This window comes from Grammomys surdaster, unplaced genomic scaffold (assembly GCF_004785775.1).
Source record: "Grammomys surdaster isolate TR1022 unplaced genomic scaffold, NIH_TR_1.0 229, whole genome shotgun sequence".
Classification (NCBI taxonomy): domain Eukaryota; kingdom Metazoa; phylum Chordata; class Mammalia; order Rodentia; family Muridae; genus Grammomys; species Grammomys surdaster.
This window is the reverse complement of record NW_021604674.1, coordinates 2,739,585-2,756,716: the sequence shown is the minus strand read 5'-3', so window position 1 is coordinate 2,756,716 and position 17,132 is coordinate 2,739,585. Positions and strand designations below refer to the sequence as shown.

Genomic DNA, 17,132 nt, shown 5'->3' with positions numbered 1-17,132 from the left:
CTCCTCCTGCTTCTATGAGGATGTGCCCCCACCCATCCACCCTCTCCCACCCTCAAATTCCTCCACACTGGGGCATCCAGCCTTCATGGGACCAAGGACCTCCTCTCCTACATATACAGCTGGAGCCATGGGTCCCTCCCTATGTGCTTCCAGGGTGGTGGTTTAGACCCTGGGAACTCTGGTTGGTTGGTACTGTTGCTCTCCCCATGGGGCCAAAACCCTTTCAGCTCCTTCAGTTTTCTAACTCCTCCATTGGGAACCCCATGATCAGTTCAATGGTTAGCTGTGAGCATGCACTTCCTGGCATCCACATCGGTGTCTACCTTTGGTGATTGCACATGGGATGGATACCCAGGTGAAACAGTCTCCAGATGACCCCTCCTTCAGTTTCTGTTCCACACTTTGTCTCCATATTTGATCCCATGAGTATTTTGTTGTTACTTCTTCTAAGGACCAAAGCACCCACACTTTGGTTTTCCTTCTTCATGAGATTCATGTGGTCTGTGAGCTGTATCTTGGGTATTTCAAGCTATTGGGCTAGTATTATCAGTGAGTGAATACCATGTGTGTTCTCTTGTGATTGAGTTACCTCACTCAGGATATTTTCTAATTCCATCCATTTGCCTAAGCATTTCTCAAATTCATTGTTTTTAATAGCAGAGTAGTATTCTATTGTGTAAATGTACCACGTTTTCTGTATCCATGCCTCTGTTGAAGGACATCTGGGTTCTTTCCAGCTTCTGGCTATTATAAATAAGGTTGCTATGAACATAGTGGAGCATGTGTCCTTGTTATATTTTGGAGCATCTTCTGGGTATATGCCCAGGAGTGGTATAGCTGGGTCCTCAGGTAATGTTATGTCCAATTTTCTGAGGAACCACCAGACTGATTTCCAGAATGGTTGTACCAGCTTGCAATCCCACCAACTATGGAGGAGTGTTCCTCTTTCTCCACATCCTCGCCAGCATCTGCTATCACCTGAGTTTTTGATCTTAGTCATTCTGATTGGTGTGAGGTGGAATCTCAGGGTTGTTTTGTTTTGCATTTCCCTGATAACTAAGGATGTTGAACATTTCTTTAGGTGCTTCTCGGCCATTCGAGTTTCCTCAGTTGAGAATTCTTTGTTTAGCTCTAAACCCCATTTTTAAATAGGGTTATTTGGTTGTCTGGAGTCTAATTTCTTGAGTTCTTTATATATATATTGGATATTAGCCCTCTATCAGATGTAGGATTGGTAAAGATCTTTTCCCAATCTGTTGGTTACCGTTTTGTCCTATTGACAGTATTCTTTGCTTTACAGAAGCTTTGCAATTTTATGATGTCCCATTTGTCAATTCTTGATCTTAGAGCATTATTTTTGCCCTGTGTCCAGGTATTTGAGGTTCTTCCCCACCTTCTCTTCTATTAGTTTCAGTCTCGTCATTTCTAAGAGACACAGGTCTTAGAGTGGGGCCTCAAAGCATGAGTTAGAGCTCCAGACAGGTCTCCTGTGACAGTAGCTGACACTGCAGGGAGGCTGGTCACGTGTGTCAGACCTCAGGAAGGAATGAGATGCCTGCATATCAAGGGAGGAACAAATGAAGAGCTCAGAAGGAAGGGTACTTCCAAGGTCAGGTTTATTTTTGACAATGATTGTAGAGGTGATCAGTGAAACTTGAAAGATTTCTAGGTAAGACCCTGGGTTTCTCATAATAAAAAGCCTTTCTGTGGGCCTACAAATGGCTAAGTGACAGGAAAAGGAAGAAGGCAGGCAAAGACAACATAGAAAAGGCTGGTTAGAGGTAGGGAAATACACCCTGAACTCAGCCTTAGTCAGACAGCAAAGGAGATAGCATTCACCATTACAAGTTTAAACCTGGAACAACGATTTCCATTTACTTGGTATTTAATTATATACAAGAAAAATACTTGTTACAGAAGAGCTTCTTTATATAAAAATCTAGAAATACACATACATATTCAATGTAAAGCCCAAATGGCACCCAACTTACTACATATTTGGACTACAGGAATTATATAAAAAAAAACTTTCAATTTAACTACAGTTACTGTGGGGCCCTCATATAGACTATCCCATATTCATCTGTACACAGCTTCTGACTGCAGAGCTTGGGGTTGTATTTTATGTGTTTTAAAGACGACACCCTAACCCTCAGATCAGCTAGAGGTTTATGGAGGCGCGCAGCGGCAGTCTGCTCTTGGAGACGGGGTGCTCTGGAGCCTCTTCCACTTTACACTTCTCCACTGGGTTAAGGCCTCTGTTTTCTTTGTCTTTTCCATGTGGCTTTTTATGCTGGGGGTTTAAGGGGGAGAAATGAAGTCACAATAATGTAACATTTACTAGATATTAACATTTTATTACCAAAGTTCTATGTATTACAGGCAAAAGTTTAAACTTGAAAACCACAAAACACAAAGATTCAACACATATTTGAGCCAACTTTTTTTTTTTTTTTTTTTTTAATAAAAAACCAAGTAAAGCCTTCTTCATTTTACCAGTAATGGAAGTAGAAAGAATTGCTTTTCTTTTTTGTTTGTTTGTTTTTTGTTTGGAGACAGGGTTTCTCTGTGTGTAGCCCAGGCTGATCTTAAACTCATAGAAATACACCTGCCTCCGCCTCCCTCCCGAGTGCCACCACGACCTGGCAAGAAATATTACTTTTTTGCACTATTTCTAAAACTTAATTACAAATTTCCCTTTAAGACAGTGGTTCTCAACAGCAAATGATTGTGCCCCCTAGTGGACACAGGCAAATGTCCTGAGACGTTTTAGGTTAGTATGAATACGAGAGTGCTCGCTCCTAGCTCCAGTAAGAACTGGCCATGGAAGTGTCCAACCTGCAGGGAAGCTAAACACAACACACAGAAATCCAGTTTAAAATGTCAGCAGTGTTGCTTAGAGAAAGGAAAATTTGTCACCACGAAGAAAGACTTTTATTTATCTTCTATTGAAAACGTGTTTCACACTCTACATCTCTGAGGTAAAGGCTAGCCTGGTCTATAGAGCAAGTTCCAAGACAGCCAGAGCTACACAAAAACAATCCTGTCTCAAAAAACAAACAAAAAAACAAAACAAAACAAAAAAAGAATTTGTACTCTCTATCCCTGGAAGCTGCCTACTTCACAAAGAAAACTCCTGCACACTCCATTATGAACGCTGGGACAAATGGCAAACCAAGTCTATAAAGTTGTAGACTCTAGAGATGGAACTCAATTACTCAACACGCAGAAGGCCCCGAGTTCTAACTCCAGCACCAAAAGAAGGAAAAGCCACAAACAATAATAAAGAATCGGGCCGCCAGTGTAGAGCAGTGGTATGGTGAAGAATGACTAGCTATGCCAGGCCAATAACAGGTAAAGGCTTAAAAGAATATGGGGTGAAGCTGCCTTTAGGTACACAAAGGATTTAATGAAATCTGTAAAAATGTAACAGTTTATATTTGGGATGAAGAGAGAACTTTTAGACCTCAAGAAAATGACCCAAGAAAGTCTATTAAAATAGATATATAATATATACTCACACACATATGTAAGTATGCATATATATAACATGTAAAAAATATATATAAATGCACATATTAGCATCCTAACTGTAAAATGCAGATATTATATGTCTTGCATAGAAATTTTTACTTTAATCTAGGCTCCTATCTTCAAAATACAGGGAAAGCTGCCAGGCAGGATTTTAGGGGCCCTTGTTTGAGACAGGGCTCACTGTGTGTCCCTAGCTCGCCTAGAATCACGATGAAGACAGACTGGCCTTGAACTTGCAGAGATCACACGGTTTCTGCTTCTGAAGTGCTATGACCACAGGTCCGCAGTGCCTCACTTGGCCCCAGAGACTTCTGGATGGGTCGGTCCTAAATGTGTTAAAGGGCATGCTGCCTCACATCTGCAAGCTTTATGGCAGGATGATTGCTAACTTCTAGGCTAGCGGTACTACTGAGTGTAACTGTTTAAAAGGACAGCAAGGTGGTGGGCATAGGATCTGTCAGATGATTGAATTGTACAGCATCAGAGCAACAGGGAGCTCAGGAAACTCAGGGGAGAAATGAACAAGGAGAGCCGCAAGGTTGGCAGGATGAATCACCAGTACAATGTATAGTCTCAGTGTGTGACGGACAGAGACAGACGCACACCAGGACCTACTGAGTAAAGGTACAAATTCAAGAAATATAAGAAGCAGAAATGAGACAAAAATTACTAAGGATTACTTTCTAAAGTTATAGATGATGTCAAATTTACCTTTATGTATTCTATAGAAGATTTGTTCAGCCGGGCGGTGGTGGTGCACGCCTTTAATCCCAGCACTTGGGAGGCAGAAGCAGGCGGATTTCTGAGTTCCAGGCCAGCCTGGTCTACAGAGTGAGTTCCAGGACAGCCAGGGCTACACAGAGAAACCCTGTCTTGAAAAACAAAACAAAACAAAACAAAACAAAACAAAACAAAACAAAACAAAACAACAACAACAAAAAAAACCCACAAAGGAATGACTAAATTTTGTTGTTGTTCTACACCAAGAATATTGTGTTTTGTTACTGCTTTGTTTTTGAAAGACAGGTCTTGCTTTGTTAGCCTAAGCTAGCTCCTGCCTCAGCCTCACAAGTGTGGAGATTTCAGGTGCCTGGCTACTGGCTACATTAGGCATAGTCCCTTTATACTAAATAGCAAAATTTGAGTGAAATACACTATCAGTACCTGGAAAAATGGAACACCTCCGCTGGAAGAGCAATCCACACTGGTATGTACACTTGTCTCTTGACTTAAAAGTTCTTCGGTACTCTGCTCCAGAACCTCCCTCTCTTCATCCATGTCCTAAAGTAAGAAGGTGGTGAGTGGGTAAGTCCATGGCTGGAGCATGATACTGAGCAGGATGAGGAGGGGCATGCTTTACAATCCTAGCTCTAGGGCGGTACAGGTAGAAGCATTATATGAAAGTTAAACTTTGATAATTATTAGAAAAATTACAAAATATAATGTATTGGCTTGTACTTGTTCTTTAATTTCTTAACTTTTCTATACTATTAACCTTTCTATTGCTATTAACTACAGAACACAAACTAAGGGCTTGATTGCCTTGCTTCTAATTGCAGCTTCATCTTTGTAACCTGAGACAAAAGAATTCTTAGCTGGATCATTTTAAAGCTGTGATAGCCATCCCACAGGGCTATTGAAAGGTTAAGTTAACATACATGGAAAGAACTTAGAACAGTGTCTGATATGCAATCATAGCTTAATACTACATTTTGTTATTACTATTTACTAGACTAATTAACTTAAAATTAATCAGATTAAAAGAAAGTCAGCAACTCTCACAGAAAGCAGCCCAAGACTGAAAAGTACACAGTAACATTCGTTATATGAAATCAACCACATCAAGAGTTCAGTGGGCAAACATTTGCTGTTCAAATGGAAGAACCAGATTTTGGATCCCTAAATCCAAACTATCTTGTAGCTGTGGCAGCCCACCTGTAACCCCAGTCCTTGGGAGAGCTGGTAACTGGTAGCTCTGGGTTCAAGTGAGAGACTCTACTTCAGTATATACAGTGGAGAGCAATTAACAAAGGCACCCAAAGTCAATCTCCTGCCTCCACTCACATGCACACATACTGAATGCACACTCACTCCCATGCACACATGTCCCCCCACACATGCAATAATAAGTAACAGTGTGTGGAAAAGTTCTAAACTTATGTATTAAATGTACCTGAGTGGTCTCTTTGCTGGTTTCTGAGCAGTCTGGCATCACTAGTGTCTTGGGCTGTTTCTTCTGCAGCTGATCAAGGAGCTGTTCCCGTGGTTCAGTTCTCACAAGTGTTGATGGATATAAATAATTTTTCCTCTCTGGTGTCATACCTGTTATACCAGACATTAGAAAAGCAGGGGGAAATCAAGTATGAAATATAATTTTTAATGTTATGTTAAAATGAATATTTTCAAGTAACTTGTCTTCCAAAAACAAACTGTGATTTTCATATATTTTTTTTTACCTGCCAGGCACATACTGGTTGAAGCTAGAAATATTTTGCTTTGTAATAATGGATCTTTATAGATCTTAAAATTCTCAAAAGTCATCCTACCTCCAAAAATGTGAAGTTTTCATTTCTAAGAAAGTACAAAAGATGTATTAGGCTTATGAAAGATTTTGGGTATTCTGTGAAATGAAATTACAAGTTTTACCAGCTTTGAAAGGAGTTATCATTTCATTATAAATTTGGTGCCGTGCTCTTATGCAGTTCTATTTCTTTATTTATCCTCTCATATAAAGATTTCATTTTCATTGATAGCTAATGATAAATCTGAAATACTGAAGAAACTAAATCAACCAATATTCTTTAGTACAAACTCTTTACAATTACTTCTTTAAAAGAAAGCTTTGAGATGTAATTTATATGCCACAAAAATCATTCAAAAAAGTATATATTTCAATGACTTTATAATGACTTTACAATGAATGAGGAATCAATTATTAATAATTGTTAATTAACTATTAATGTGTAACAGTTAACAACAATCACGGTACTTTACCCATCTTTGCCATTTCTAATCTCTAAAACTGGTAATTTTTAAATGATGCCAGTCGTGGAAAAAAATGCGCAATGCAGTGAACTTTGCATTAAACACGACTTAGCTTTTATACTCATGTAGTACTTTTGGTACTAAAGCATCCTTTTAGACACACTGTTTTACTTGTTTAATCGGTCAGTTTTACTTGTTTTTAATGCTTTTTGGATTTAGTTTGGTTGTTTTGAGACAAGAGCTCTTGTAGCCCAGTTTACTCTGCAGCTAAGATGACCTTGAACTCCTGGTCATCCTACCGATTCCTCCTGAGTACTGTTATAAGGTGTTGCCACCACATCCAACAATTTATTTTTTTTCTTTCATCAGTCTTGCTATGCAGCTCAGGATAGTCTCCAAGTGACAATTTTCTTTCCTTAGCCTCCTGAGGAAAAGATATTATAAAATTTCATAAACATTCAGATATCTAGCTTGCTTATATGCATGCTTTAAAGGATGCTATACCAGGCTTTAAAAATGTCTTTTCTTGCCGGGCGGTGGTGGCGCACGCCTTTAATCCCAGCACTTCGGAGGCAGAGGGGGGTGGATTTCTGAGTTCGAGGCCAGCCTGGGCTACAGAGTGAGTTCCAGGACAGCCAGGGCTACACAGAGAAACCCTGTCTCAAAAAAAACAAAAAAAAACAAACAAAAAAAAAAAAAAAGTCTTTTCTTAACAAAGCCAGTTGTCTGACTCTTTATGAACTATTATTCTATTGTGCCCAAACTGACAAGAGGACTGCTAAGACTGGATTAGAATTATTTTGGTATTCTAAATTTTCCATATTTAAATTTTATTATAGTAAGATGGTAAATTTCTGTCAGGCAAAAGCAGGCTCAGTTTCAAAGAGTATATAACACTGTAAACAGTTGAATTCAATTTTAAAAAACTTCAATAAACTTGTTTTAAGACTACAGAAGGCTGGAGAGATGGCTCAGAGGTTGAAGAACACTAGCTGCTCTCTCTTCCAGAGGTCCTGAGTTCAACTCCCAAAACTCACATGGTGGCTAACAACCATCTACAATGAGATCAGGTGCCCTCTTCTGGCCTACATGCATGCAGACATATAAATAAATCTTAATGTAAATTAAATTAATTAATTAATTAATAGGAAAAAAAAACCCACATAGGGGATTGGAGAGGTGGCTCAGTGGTTAACAGGATACATTACTCTTCCGGAGGACCAGAGTTCGGTTCCCAGCACCACACTGAGTAATTCATTCCTGCCTCTACTTCCAGCTCAGAGGTATCCCCTCCACCTGGCCTTCAAAGGCACTGTTCACAAGTGCACATATCCACCCCAGCTGTGACTCACATAAATAAAATTTTAAAAAGCAAAAATGACATACCTGTTGGAATATCTAGTTTCAGATCCTGTTGCAGAAAGCAATTAAGCTTTGCTAAACCAGTTTTTATAGTTTCACCAAGCTCCAGGCTTCCTGCTTTAAATTTTTCTTCATCAGAAGTTATCTGAGCAACAAAGGAGTTGTGCTGGTTCTCAATAGTTGCTGTGTATCCTCTTTTTTTTTCAGTGATCTCTGAACTTGAAGCTTCACAACATCCATTTACAAACTGTAAAGGACAAAAACAAGCTTTTATTACGAAATTTGTAAGCACTTTTAGCCCACATACGATCTTTTACTACCTTGAAACTTCCCAAAATACAAGTTTTTTAAAACACATACAAAAGTAGAGAGAACAAAGCAATTAGCCCCTATAATTCACTGTACAACATAGGTGCTGGGATCTAAAGCACTCTGACTTGCTAAGCCATCTCTCTCACTACCCATCCTTAACATTACCAATAACAGATGTAAGGAAAGGCTAACAAACCAGACTGACAGCCTGGCAGTGGTGGCACACACCTTTAATCCCAGCACTTCGGAAGCAGAGGTAGACTGATCTCAAGTAAGTTCAAGGACAACCTGGTGTACAGAGCTAGTTCCAGGACAGCCATATCTACACACACAGACCCACAGACACAGACACAGACACCGAGAGCGACACACACACACACGCTCCATTTCAGAGAGATAGATATCTAGATAGATATGTGGACAAGCAGGCAGGCAGGCAGGCAGGCAGGCAGGCAGACACCAGACTGAAGGCTAGGTCTTAAAGTTGTTTTTTTTGTTTTGTTTCGTTTTGTTTTTTTGCTCTTTAACTTATTCTTTGATTTTTTTTTTTTGTTTTAACTTGAAAACCTTTGCTTTTTTAAGACACTAGGTCTTAAGATGTGCAAGAGGGCATACATCTTTAATCACAGCATAGGGAGGAAGAGGCAGGGGGATGATTTTGAAGCTACCCTAGGTTAAATAATGAGTCCAAAGCCAGGAGAAGAGGGGCTGGGGCTGGGGAGAGACGTGGACACAAGAAACAAGGCCTTTTCCTACATCTCAAGTTCTGGATTTGGTCAAATATATCTCTATACCAGGTTTTTGTTCGTTTAAATTATTTTTGAGACAGTCTTAAGACTATATGGCACAGACTGGACTCATCAAACTCTGAATTTCTCTGGCCTCTGCCTCCCAAGTGGTAGTGTCACAGGTGTGTACCTCTCTGTCCAGCTTTTATGCCTCAGTTTGATTCCTGAAACCTATATAAAAGTCGAAGGAGTTTTACAATGGCACACAAGTCCAGACATCATGCACACAAACACAACAACAACAATAATAATTTTAAGAGATGGATTAGTAGTTAAGAGTACTTGCTGTTTATCTAGGACTCAAGTTAGGTTTCCAGCACCTGTGTCAGGGGCTCACAACTGCCTGTAACTCCCAACTCCAAGATCAGATACTTTGTCCTCCAAAGGTGTTCATTCGCGTGCGCACGCACGCGCACACACACACACTCCCCAAATAAGATACAACTTTAAAAACAAAGAATAAAAAAAAAAAAAAAACCATTGGAAAAAATAGTAAATTAGATTTGAGACCTAATATGCTAAAACATGAAACAAAATCATGTATAAACATGGAAAATATGATACTTAAAAGCTTAAGTTATTCATTATATCTTAAAAGACTACGTAACTTTGGGGGTTTCTGCCATTTTGTTTGTTTTTATGAGGGTCACATACATACATAGGGTCACATTATGCAGCCCTGGCTATCCTGGAACTCACAGATCCCTGTCTTTGTCTCCTTGAGTGCTGGTATTAAGTGTGTGCACCAGTATGCCCAGCTTCTATATTTTAAAATCAATTCTAAGTCAAGAATATCTTTACTTCTGATTATAGCTTATTCTCTCCAAAGTTAGTTCAGGTACAGACATATTACCTCCATTAAGTTCTCAAGTTCTTCCTTCCTCTTGCTTAAGAAGGATGCCCACTGATCAGAAAAATGAACTGTGCTTGTGTTCAGGGTCCCACACCTCTGTGTAACCTCTTGGGATATAGTCTCCAGGTTGCTGCTGAGTGAACTGCAGTGTCCTACAGACTCTTCAACCAACTGTGTGCCTTCTTGGTTAAAGTGTCTGAGTTCTTGTAATAATCCATCCGATTTAGCAAGAATGTTCTTACTGTAAACTGTTGTTTTGTTGATTATATCTGTAGACTTCCTGTAGGGACACAGCAGAATCACCGTTAGCGCGAGGCCAGCCTGCTCTACAAGGCAAGGTCCAGGACAACGTGAGCTACAGAGTAAGACTCAAAATACCAACCACCAAAACAAACTCCAAAGTTATCCAGCAATCAATTACTCATGGAGGACCAGGAAAACCAAAACTTGAATGAGAAAGGCAATCAATAGATGCCAACAAGAATACTTGGAATTATCTGGCAAACATTTTATAGGAGTCATCACAAAAATGTCTCAAAAAGCAATTAAAAGCCCTAAACCTGTGGTTTCAGCACTTGGGAAGCTGAGGCAGAGTTGCTTTGAAGTCAAGGCTGTGCTGAGGTACAGTGAGGTCCTGTCTCCAGATGGGGGTAGGGAGGAAAGGATATACTCATACATATATGCACACAAAAAGTCAAAAAGTCACAAATTTACTTACAAGCAAATCAAATTGTTTATACTATTTGAAGTCTTTCTTCCTTTTGAATACCATTCCAGGCTTACAGAAGACTTTAAAAGAAGTTAAAATTTTCTTACCGCTCTGTATTTTCTTGAATACTGATCAGTGGTTTCTGGATGTTTTCATACTTCTTCTCTAAAGCACAGAACCTCTCTGCCCAACTATTGCTTAACTGGCAAAGTTCCTGTAAGAAACATTGAGAAGAGAAAGACTTAAAATGATAATATTTAAATGTTTCTTTTCTGTGTATGAATGGTAACATGGTCATATAGATGAGAAGTTATCATTTGTTTTTTTGAGTTAAGGTTTCCATATATAGCTCAGGTTAGCCACCAATTTGCTTTGTCTTCCTGCCTCAGGTACTGAGTGCTCGGATTACAAGTGGAACACTACATTCAGCTGAGCTATATAAATTTCTTGACAAAACATTTTTAACTTCACCTATCACACATAGAAGAAAGCCTCGAAAAGAACATTAAAAGAACATTTTAGGACTTTTAAGAAAGAGTAAAGAATTAACAAAAAAATTCTTTTTTGGGGGGAGGGGAGAGATAAGGTCTCATCATACAGTCTTAGCTTGAATGACCTAAGCTTCAGCTGTTCGTTAGTGCTAAGGCCCTCAGAGGAATGGATGCTGGAGCTGCAGCACTGAGCACACTGGTAATCAAAGAGTGAAGGAGGTTGAGGTGAGAACCTCTGAGGAGCAGACTGAGAGGAGCCAGGGCTTAGTCCATCAGACAGTAACTTGCAGGTCACAGGAGGAGGAGGACCCTGCAGCACTCTCGCTTTAAATGCTACTGTAGCCTTCCTCTACAAACATTCTTTCCATTCTGTTCATCTTGCTAGGAGGAAAGGACCATTTTGTTTGTCCTGATGTGGTACAGCACTGAGTTCCAGATGCAGCAAATTCTCAAACATCAAATGATTAAAGAAGTATTTTCAAGCCAGGTGGTGGTGATGCATGCCTTTAATCCCATCATCTCAGATGCAGAGAGGCAGGTGGATCTCTATACTTCTGAGGCTAGCCTTATGTACACAGTGAGTTCTAGGACAACTAGGACTACACAAAGAAACTCTGTCTCCAAACAAAAGAATCCTCCCTCAAAAGAAGTATTCTCAATTATTTTACATAAATTACCATCAGAAACAACAGTAGCTGTAGTGACTCCAGGCGTGTGAGATAGATTATTAAATCTTTTAAGGTATTAGAAATGGCAGTTAAAAGATACCTGAGAATGGGTTTCCTTCATTGTCTTCAGGTCTTCAGATAGGTTTCCACAAAGCTTTTGTGACTCAACCAAGGAAGAAACTGTGTTTTCTCGGAGTTCACGTAAATTGTTACACAATACACTGAGAAAACTGTCTATTTCTCTTTTTTGATCTTCTACCTTTGAGGGAAAAACATATTAGTTCCTTATTTAAGTAACCTATCAAATATGAGGTATTAAGAAGATAACATGGATACCTTTTCAGCCACTGTCGATGAAGTCCTGAAAATGTGCTGTAGTTGCCTATTTATGTTCAAGACGGAGACTACGCCAGGAGCTACAGTGGTCTTCAGGGAAGTGGAGAGGTCGGTCACAAGTTCAGCCTGGTTTTTTTAAAAAAAATACTACCTTAAGAATGTGTTCTTTTGCATTATCTTGACTGATATATCTTGGATATTTAGCAACCAAACACCCATATTCAAAATTCTGAATTGACATTCTTTGTAACCTAGAGAGACATAGTTGCATTCCCAGAGTTTATAGTCTGCCTATATTATTTGTCCTACTCCAGTAACTAAATAATGTTCACTAAGTGTATAGTAAATGCTAAATTTTCTCTTTTGTGTTTATATATCTTGTTGTGTGTACATGTGCTGTGTTTTGTGTGTCTTGTAGCAGAGGGTGACCTGAAACTCGCTGTGTAGCTAAGGATGCTCTTGACCTCCTTTCCCTCCTGCCCCCACACTATCAGGATCACTTGATGCCTGCCTTTTTTAGTCAAATTTTAACAATCTAATGGAGAGTTCAGAAGAAGAGAAACATAACAGTAAAGTGTTGAGATTCCAGCACTCCAGTTTGATCCCCAGCGTAGTAACTAAAACAACAAAATCTCCACATACATTTTAACATAATGAATTTTAAACAACTCTAGATTACTGATCAAAAAAGCCAAAAAAAAAATCATTAAGAGGTCTTAGGGGGCTGGAAGGATGGCTCTTAAGTCTCTGGTTAGGAGCGTGTGCTGCTTTAGTAGAGGAATCAGAGTTCAGTTCCCAGCACCGATAGTAGGTGGGTTCAGCTGCAGGAGGAAATTCAAGATCAGCTTCTGGGCTCCACAAGTACCCAAACTCACTTGTACATATCCTCCTACCTCCAGATAAACATTTTTAAAAAAGCAAGAAAAAGAAAAAACTATAGGCTTTGGAGCCAAGCATTATACCTAATGCGTGAAACCCAAGAGGTAGAAGCAGGATGATTATACTGAGATCTAAACCCGCCTGGACTAATGAGTTCTAGGGCAACCTGAGTGAGATAGAGGGTAAGACCCTGCTCAGAGAACCCCTGGGGAGTACACTCTTAGGGTAGAAGTGTTTAACTGTGAAGACCCTGGGACTTAAGAGTCTAATGTATCAGAACCTGAGTTTTTGTTCTTGCAAAGGAACAGGTGAAATTGAGAATATTATGTAAAAGATCCTTTCACCAGGGAAAGGGCAACAGATAAATACAAAATCTAACCAGAAATAAGTTAGTAGGCTGCACTGATAAGTTAGTGCTTGGGGCATAAGAACCCACATTACCAAAACAAAGAAAAAAAGCTGAGTGTTACTTGTAATCAGCAAGCAGGGACGGCAGAGACAGGCAGATCCCTGGGACTGAGCACATTAACTTGGAAAGCCTGACACCCAAAATCCACCTCTAGAATCCAGGTAAAGGTTGAAAGAGATAACAGAAAGAGAGAGAAGAGAACAATGGAAAAGTAGTAAAGAATCTATACAATGGAAATAAGCAATATGACCAAGAACTTCACAGACAACACAATTACAGACTACAGATAAATTGGGCTAGTGAGATATCACAGCAGACAGGGGTTGTCTGTTGCCAAGCCTGACATAAGGTCCCTGAAACCCAGATGATCAAAGAGAGCTGATTCTCCTAAGTTGCCCTCTAACTTCCTCATGCAAACCATGGCATACACACACACACATTAGAATTTTAGAACAAAGACAAACTAGATATAATTAGATGATCTACTTTTTTGTTTTTGATTGAGACAGGGCCTCATATAGCCTATGCTGGCTTCAAATTCCTGATTCCCCTTTCCTTAACCTCCCAAGGGCTGAAATTTCTGGTGCCATAATGCCTTGCAGTATTGCTATAGTTTTTAAAGTTAAGCCTAGTGGGGTTTAGTCATGTAAATCTAATGCAAAGAATTATATTCTGAATTCCTAGATTCTACTTGTTCTTCCTGAATTACTATTACATTTGATCTCATATTGCCATTACCACAACATATTAAGTTTTCAAATTAGTAGCCTATGAGCCAGCAAGACAGCTCAATGAGTACAGCCCTCACTGTGTGTGCCTGATGGTCTGCATTTGATCACCGAATCTACAGAATGGACTATGAAACATTGTCTGACCTCACACACCGTAGCATGCACCCTCACTCAACTCCACACCCCACAATAATAAAAAAAGAAATGAGCTACTTATGTTTGGTCTTGTGTGCTAAATTAAAACAAGTCAGCCACCCACTATCTCCTATTGGGCTAGCTAATTCCAGCTCTGGTGAGGAGGGTAACCTACCAATTTCTTGGCTAAAAATAAATCTCAAGTCTCCTGAATGAACTGGAGCTATTCTTTAGTGATCAGAAGACTCACTAAGAACCGGAACTCTTGTTTGTGACCGGCTCTCAGGTAGCTTTAAATTCACTAAAAACCAAGGATGGCTTTGAACTCCTGATCCTTTTGTCTCCATCTTTTCTAAAAAAAAAAAAAAAAAAAACCCCAACCAAAAAGGTGTGTGCTGCCACGGCCCAGCCAGCCTCCATCTTTCATAGTTGCTGAAATTACAGACACATGAACTACAATGACTTAAGTATTCCAACTCTCTGCTACACCAAATGAGTGAAACAGTTTCAAATTTAGTCATATTCCCTTGGAAACCAGTCTTTCTATGGGGACGGGGGGATACGTGTGTGTGGACAAAACCAAAAGTCCGTTCTCTCTGTCTAGCAAAGCTCAAGCTGAAAGCAATTCACACTGTTTCTGATGACTGATCACGCTGTATAAACATTAGGAGATTTACTAACAATCAATCCTTGCAGCACAGTTTTACTTTGTGCTGCTAACGATTGCTCTTCCAATATCCTATCAGAAATCTGAGAAACTCGAGCTGACACATTTTCTGGAATAGACACAAGAGACTCAAGCGCTGTCGTGGTGATGGTGTCTAATGCAGAGACACTAGAAGACATCAGGTTACCTACAAAAAAAAAGAGAAAAAGAGAGATGAACTTTAGCATAAATATAACCTATTGTAGAATTTGTAATAACTGCAAAACATTTTACATAATCAAAAATTTTAAATATGAATGTTCTACAAGCCCTTGCATATTAAAAGCATATCATACTTGAGTATGCCTCAGAATAACTTTAAACATAGAATATATTTTTCTCCATTTGAGATGATCTTAACTCCATGTTTCAGCTTCCCAAGACCCACCAGATTTAAGAAGCAGAATATTCTAAAATTAGTATCTAAGAGTTTATAGTAGGCAGTAGTTTATTAAAAAGAGAGAAATACATCTAATTATTGTGAAACACACTTATAACCCCAGCACTTTAAAGGAGGAGACAGAAGGATCAGGTTAAGTGACACACAGGTCAAGGTAATTCAAGGTTACCCTCAGCTACATAGTAAGTTGGAGGTTAAGCTGTTACATGAGACCTTATCTCAAAAGGAAGCATTAAAACACACACACATACACACATACAAACACAAACAAATGCATGCACACACGCACGCACACAAAAGGAAAAAGAAAAATTACAACCTAAAAGAATATTACTTCTTTATTTTGTGTGTATGTATGTTTGTGCTCTCAAAGATGCAAGAAGAGGGTGTCAGATCCCCTGGAAATGGAATCATAGTTGTGAGCTGCCATATGGGTGCTGAGGAATTAAATTACTCTCTCTAGCCACAATTTACAAATTAAAAACAATTTTTTTTTGTTGTTATTTATTATATGTAAGTACACTGTAGCTGTCTTCAGACACCCCACAAGAGGGCATCAGATCTCATTGCAGATGGTTGTGAGCCACCATGTGGTTGCTGGGATTTGAACTCATGACCTTTGGAAGAGCAGTCAGTGCCCTTAACCACTGAGCCATATCACCAGCCCTAAAAACAATTTTTTTAAGGAAAAGATTCAAGTAATTAAATAGTAATACCTAGAAGAAATGTGTCAGGTTCAGTTATAAATAGAAATTTATTTCTAATGATAATATGCTTATTTGATAAATCTTGACTTATTGTATAGAAAACAGTCTAAAAAAATACAACCTCTAAAATTTATTGTAAAAAAAGCAAAAACATTAATCTCTTGCCTAAACAGCTGACATGTTCAATGGGACAGGTACTAGTGACACTGTCACCTGAGTTGTTGGGTTTTTGTTTGTTTAAAATAGTATTAAGTTGTTTTGAGACATGTTAGTTCATACCTGTAAACCTCAGCACTCAAGGTGAGCCAGGAGGATCACAAATTGTCATACTACATAATTAAAAGCCAGTTTGTGCTACACAGTGAGTTGAAGTTCAATCTGATCAACTTAGCAAGACCATGTCTCAAGTTAGAAAGATAAATAATAAGAAAAATAAAAATTGAAAAAAATTAAATTGTGAAATTGACACACAGGAAACACGTAAAGGAAGACTAGAATGGGCTGGGACCTCAGCTCAGTTGCCAGAGCACTTAATACGCACAAAGCCCTGGGTCTTATCTCTGCCATCACATAGAACCAGGTATGATAGCACAAGGCCTGTCATCCCAGGGTTCAAGTGGGAGAGACAGGAGGATTAGACCTTCAAGATCATCCTTTGCTACACACCAACTTTGAGGCAGGCTGCAAAACAAAAAAGACCAGGAAAGCTGGGTTTAGTGATACTTTTCCTGTAATCTTAAGAAGCAGAGATAAAAGGACCCTTAGTTAGAGATCAGTTGGACTAGTGGTGGAGAAGGGAAGAGGAGGGAGAGACTGAGGAGAAGGGGAGAAGGGGGAGGGAGAGGGAAGGAGAGAAGGTTGAGAGAAGGTTAAGAGTGAGCGAGTGAGCTAGCCTAGGTCTCACTAAGGGAGCCAACCTAGTCAACTTAACCAATGAAAGACCTTATCTAAAAGAACTAAGGCAGAGGGCTAGAGATAAGAACCAATGGTTAAGAGTATTCACAGAGTAAGTCTGAGTCCCAGCATCCATATCAGGTGGCATCGCTCCAATTGAGGAAATCCAATACCTACAGCCTCCACAGGTACATGCACTCTCATACACAGACCCACACATAGACATGCACATA

General features: G+C 39.3%; 1 protein-coding gene across 1 annotated transcript in view; it reads right to left on the bottom strand.

The window, feature by feature from the left end:
• Positions 1-1,983: 1,983 nt before the first annotated feature.
• Positions 1,984-17,132, bottom strand: part of Kif11 (kinesin family member 11) — a 41,535-nt gene continuing 26,386 nt past the window's right edge. Inside the window, exons 14-22 of the mRNA XM_028773509.1 lie at positions 14,874-15,046; positions 12,039-12,164; positions 11,803-11,961; positions 10,651-10,757; positions 9,835-10,114; positions 7,906-8,128; positions 5,708-5,856; positions 4,699-4,815; positions 1,984-2,293 (exon numbers count right to left, since the gene is read on the bottom strand). Of these exons, the coding sequence (XP_028629342.1) occupies positions 2,162-2,293; positions 4,699-4,815; positions 5,708-5,856; positions 7,906-8,128; positions 9,835-10,114; positions 10,651-10,757; positions 11,803-11,961; positions 12,039-12,164; positions 14,874-15,046 (1,466 nt within the window). The 3' untranslated portion in view covers positions 1,984-2,161. The remainder of the gene's footprint in view (positions 2,294-4,698; positions 4,816-5,707; positions 5,857-7,905; positions 8,129-9,834; positions 10,115-10,650; positions 10,758-11,802; positions 11,962-12,038; positions 12,165-14,873; positions 15,047-17,132) is intronic.